At 34.1% G+C, this 5,732-nt stretch overlaps 2 protein-coding genes across 2 annotated transcripts; one reads left to right on the top strand and one right to left on the bottom strand.

The window, feature by feature from the left end:
* Nucleotides 1-351: 351 nt before the first annotated feature.
* LOAG_11940 (hypothetical protein) lies at nucleotides 352-677 on the top strand (the record flags this gene model as incomplete). Its single annotated transcript, XM_003147456.1, has 2 exons — nucleotides 352-505; nucleotides 568-677. 2 exons carry the CDS (start codon nucleotides 352-354, stop codon nucleotides 675-677), a joined length of 264 nt encoding a protein of 87 aa, XP_003147504.1.
* A 2,792-nt stretch (nucleotides 678-3,469) lies between these two features.
* On the bottom strand, nucleotides 3,470-3,814 carry LOAG_11938 (hypothetical protein; the record flags this gene model as incomplete). The annotated part of the gene is made up of 1 exon (XM_003147455.1): nucleotides 3,470-3,814. The coding sequence occupies one exon, from the start codon at nucleotides 3,812-3,814 to the stop codon at nucleotides 3,470-3,472; it is 345 nt and encodes a 114-aa protein (XP_003147503.1).
* Between the last annotated feature and the right edge of the window lie 1,918 nt (nucleotides 3,815-5,732).

The raw sequence follows: 5,732 nt of genomic DNA, 5'->3' as shown, positions 1-5,732 counted from the left end.
AAAAGTGTACGTAAGTCAGACTTTAAAGATATTAGCCCCCTTTTTCAATTAACACAAAATAGAGTTATTTCGCGACAAAAACAATTTTTACGATACACACATCGTAAGTTGAATAGTGATTTTAATTATTATAAAATTTGCGTAAATGATTTTAATTATTATAAAATTTGCATAAATTTTACACTTTCTTTTTATTTTGCATTTTCCATTTCATTTTTATTGGGGAAGTTTTATAGTTTGAATTTTTTTCTTTAAATCAAGAGATTTTTTTAATCGGTAATTTGTTGAATTGGCAAATTAATAATTTTTGAATGCTGATTAGTTTAGCAAAGTTATCATTTCCAGCTCAAAATGAATGAAAATATGGTGACAAAACTCCATGCTGAATACAGTGATAGTATTTGTAAGAGTAATTATGATTCTCGAATTACGATAAAATCTTCTATGCCAGTATCTGTCACTCAAAGTTACTTCGCTGGTGATGAGATTGGTGACAGTTTTGCAGGTATATTAAACTGTGATAAACCTAATCCCTCAAACAATAATATAATTTAATATTTAATACAGCTGCAGATCCTTTCCTCCATTTTTTGTTAGAAGAAAGAAAGAAATTTGGAGATCTTTCGGTCAAAGTTTTATTGGAGAGTCATTTCAATGTTACCGCTGAGAATGGCTGACCGAAAATATTCATTTTTGTTACCCAAATCAATACCCAATAATAGTCATGTAATTATATACTTTTTTTGCCGTCAAATCAAACGACAAAAATATCAGTCGCAGCAGAATTTGGTGGGAAGGGAAGATTTCATGAAATTGAAGCTAAGGTGAATTTTTGGAAATTTTTTTTTGCTTCCACAACCTTATCAATTCTCAGTATGTTATTTAAAATCAATTTGATATTAACTTGGATAACGGTATCGTATGCAACAATGAAGCCACTATTCATTATAATTAGATTATAGGTGGTATAGGTTTCTTTTTTGCGGCCCGGTTTTAGTGATAAATTCGTGCCGGAAAAGCACAAAACGATTCATTTGTTGTTTACTTTCTTTTGCTAAATCTAGTCATTGGTAGAGTTATTGCTTATGAACGGTTCATGAACGAATGTGCTTTCTGATTTTTGATGAATAGATATGTCATAACTTATCTTTACTCTTTCGTTCTTTAAGTACTAAAATCCCAATTAAAAACATAAAATATTTCAAGCTAAAAGTTCTTTCGATAAATTCCAGATAGAAAAAAACTCTCCTATTTTTGCATATTATGGATTTGCTAAAGAACTGTCGCTGAATTTATTGAGTGATAATCCGTTGCAAACGATGAGAACTATACAACGATTGTTATTAGCTAATGATACTCGAAGCAGATGAGAACTACGTAGATTATGGTTGCGCAACGACAATTCCTACTATGCAATATGACATTGATTATATTGATATCAGTAATTCCGTTAATGTCCCCTACGGTCTCGAACCAAGAAAGATGGAAATACACGAGACATAAGATGTAGGAAGCTGCTGCTTACTTTTTGAGAACATAAACAGAATCAGCCTCGAGAAGACAACGCGGAAAAAAAAAGTATCTCACCAATATCGCCGAAAGAGACTTTCCACTGTGCCTTTTGCAGCCGAACTTCTTATCCGGCATCGGTCTTCTTAGCCATCAGCACACTTGCAGCAAGTGTAGATACATTCCCTTCCAATATCTTCGTTTGTGAAACTTAATCACAACAGTCGAGAATTATTGGTGGGAAACAAAAAAAATATTTCACCGAAGCTCTTTGTATCAGTCAGAGATTATATACATGTCAATGGTCAGCCATCTGGTTGACAATTTAGCATGGGACATCGAGGAATCATGACATATCAGCGAATGCTGAATTTATATCACACATGCATTAATTTTACTATAACTCTAAAATTTTGTCGTAAGATTTATATACTAAAGGATGATTGATTTTATCAATGAAATTCTTATTTCCAAATTATCGGTGATATTTCAGCACTCCGAAAATTGCTTGTGTAATCGTTACAACACCACATAATCAAACCTAAATAGACTTCGACAGTTTGCACGAAATGTTAATTAAAAAGTTCAAATTAGCGACTGAAAACTTACGAAATATTGGAACGACTCTTATATGAAACACAAGATAACCAATCATTTCATGCCATTTTTAATCGTTTTGAAAAAGGATTGAGAAACTTGAATGATAGCAACTTAAAATAAAAAGGTCATTTTTTAAGGAAAATTCTTTAAATTTGAAGGATTTAGTGAAAATTACCAAATTTTGTTCAGCAAATAAAATTAAATGAAAGTGTTGCTTCGATATTTGACCCCTTGAGTTGTGTATTTCGTTATTTTATGCATTTTTAGCAAATTTCCCAATCACATTATGCACTTAACTTTTCATGTTATCCACGTAAATTTACGTATGCGTAATCCAGTTCGTTCAGAACTACACAATTAGCGCAACGTACATGTAGACGCTAGATAATTCAAAAATTTGAAGTACATTAGAGTCGATTACTTTGCATATTTTATCACTAACTTTGCAATGATTACTTAATAGTTATTTTATTATTACCTCTGAAATACTCAATTCCATATCAGAAGATGTCAACGTTAAGGGCCAGTATGGTCAAAAAGCGAAAAAGCCAAAGAGCCAGTAACGCGACCATCTCGAGGGCAAATATTAATTAGACCATTCATACAAGTGTTGTAGTAGTTAGTGATAAAGTATCTTGTTTTTGCTTACCTGGGATAATTTCATTAGTTAGGGGTTGAAAGTGTCATCATAATCGAGCAAGCATGGTCTACTTGAAGAGTAACAAAATCAACATGATTTAAAATAGGTCAATAAACTTAACATGGTCTGAAATAGGTCATTACGATTAAAAATAGAGTTAGAGGAATCTGAGTCAATTTTCAAATGAATGATCAGACTGGAATTTATTTTGATTTGGAGGTTTCCTTTCCTCTTATCTTCATTCATATTCTGTTGAACCTGGCCTATGAATATTATAGCAGCTATTAGCATCTAAGTTACAGGATAATGAGTTTAGGCACATTATTCTATGTGCTTAAGGCCAACCAGATCTATCAGTAAATGAGTCAATAGAAGGGCTGAGCGAAAATGCTTCCTACATTGCTTTTTGAGAAACAAAATACCAGAAAGAGCGAACATCCTGGAAATAACTTCAATACCGTAAGACTGGTCACTTTTTCAAACATTTCGAAAACCGATTCTATTTGCACCCTTATATTCGTAAATAATCGATTTTCAGCAACTCAATACCAACAATTTACATCTATCCTCACGAAGTTTATCGAAGTGATACTTATCATTGTGACGGTATTTGTTGATACTTGCCGTCATGGCGATAATTTAAATCATTGTTCTAGAAACAATGATCCAAGTGTTGGGAAATTTGTTTTTCTGTTGAACTCGTTTCTCGGCGATGCAGATTTATTCGGGAGATAATATTGTTCTTGCACTAATTAACAACAAAAAAAGGAGTATAAATATGTATGTATATAACACGATGAATTGGTGAGCAATGATAAATGAGTTTCGGAGTTTTTCCATTCCCGACTGAAGAAGAATATTGCCTTCAGAAGTTATAATGCTGGGTGTTTGAATTCGTATTTGAGTAGCATTCCTAGTTGTTGAGGCTACAGGTCCTTTTTGTTGATTTGGTTTTTCCATTGGTTTCTTAGAAGCTGTCGGTTGAATTTCCGAATTTTCTTCAGCAGTTATTTCCAAGGGGTATAGTGCATTTACTGGTCTATTGAGAAGTTTCCCGTTGGGCATCTCTACCAATGCGCTGCTTATCACCCCGTCTCTACCTTTTTTTGAGTTCTTTTATCCTTGCCAACTTCTACAAGTCTCGAGGCGTTTCTGGTTCATCTACTAATACAATTTCTTCCTCTCTTAGCTTACGATCTTCTGTGCTTTTGGGATTTACTTGTTCTTTTTGTGTTCTTTCCCTGAGACTCATTAAGTAGTCCCTTTTTCATGCTTCCCAAAATATATCGAGTACCTTAAGCGTCCAACCAGTATTTGATTATTCGTTCCTTTGTATCAAGATTTCCTGGTTTGAATTAGTCCTGGTCGTCATCCACTGTTGGGATGATTAAAAAGGCACTAGAATGTATAAAATCGATTGGGCGTATTATCTTGCAATCATCGGAGTTAGCATAAGTCAACGGCCGGGTATTCAATACACCCTCAATCTCGACGATCAACGTCATGTGTTCTCTTCCCCATAACAGTTTTCTCCCATTAGCTGTTCTCATAGCTTTCTTGGTCAATCCTATATCAGTCGCTCGTAGAGTCCGCTACTCCAAGGAGCTCTCGGTGTTATATTTCCCCAAACCATTCCCTTTTCTGCTAGGAATTCATCTATTCTAATGTGTACTTGCTCCTTCATGGCTTTGAAAACTACTTGGGAATGGCCTGCATTGTCGCTCAGAACTCGTTCCAGATAGCCACGTCGTGAGATGAATCTCCTTAGCACGTGTGGAAAACTTTCAGCTGACAAATTTTCTACAATTTCCAGATGAACTGTTCTTGTTGTGAATAGGACAACCTATCTTTTGGTTACTCCAACATCGATTTTGATGGAGAGGGGGCCAAAATAATCCAATCCAATTTTGGCAAAAATCCTTGAACGTGAAACCGGTGATTCAGGAAGATTGGGCATAGCTGGTAATTTAAATGGCTTAGTTGTCCAAAGTTTGCAGCCCGCACATCTCACCTCCATTCGTCCTTTCGGTATCCAAATTTTGCGCCTCATTTCCGAAAGAACATGCGCTGTTCCAGCGTGATGTAACTTTTCATGTTGTTGTCGTATCAAAAGTTCGGTAACCTTATTATGCCTCGGTGAGTAAATTGGATGTTTGCTTTCCTCGTCTAGTTCCGAATTTTCCAATCGACTTGGTGATCTCCATAGCTTTCTGTCGTGTATTGGTGATGAGAAATGTCATTTTATGAAATTGAAGATGTAGTGGAATAAAATAAAACAAACAAGTGTAGACTAATTGGATTTTTCGAAAGAATTAAACTAAAAATGGAAGAATTTTAGGAAAGTATGAAAGTTATTCCGATGTAACCGTAATATTCTCAATGATTTTTAGACGATTATCTTAAAAACTTAAGCCGAAACAGAAACTAAACAAAATCAGATAACAATCAGCTGAATAGTATGTAATCATAAGCTTTAAATGAATTGGTATAATAAAACAATGAGTAAAAGCTGCGAATTTTGTTTGTTTATGCCATTTCTTGCAATTAAAAACAATAAATGGCCAATTTATATTAAATTAATACAAAACAAACAAAGCCTTGTTGTTCAATGTTTTCATATAAACGTAGCAATCGATCGTCCTTCAACTGTCCAATATCCAACTTCCCATCAAATAAAGCAAGCTGATGTGATGGAATTATTTCTTCCAGCAAAATAACTAATAGAATGATCAGATTCAGAAATCGTAACATAATCTATATCTTTTCCTCAATTCTTTTTTTTTTCTTTTTTAATCCGAATATAGCGTTAATGATAATAAATTGGAAGTAGTAGTAGTAGTAGCAGCAGTAGTAGTCGTCGTAACAGTACTAATTCATACATCAAAAAAAATCGAAAGAAACGTCCTTCCACAATAAAACTTGAAATCCGTTTCTGACATTGCACACGAATGCTCACTATGAATAACTTTTACTTTTTTGGATT

This window comes from Loa loa (assembly GCF_000183805.2).
Source record: "Loa loa unplaced genomic scaffold supercont3.205, whole genome shotgun sequence".
In the NCBI taxonomy this organism is placed as follows: domain Eukaryota; kingdom Metazoa; phylum Nematoda; class Chromadorea; order Rhabditida; family Onchocercidae; genus Loa; species Loa loa.
This window is presented reverse-complemented; position numbering and strand designations above follow the sequence as displayed.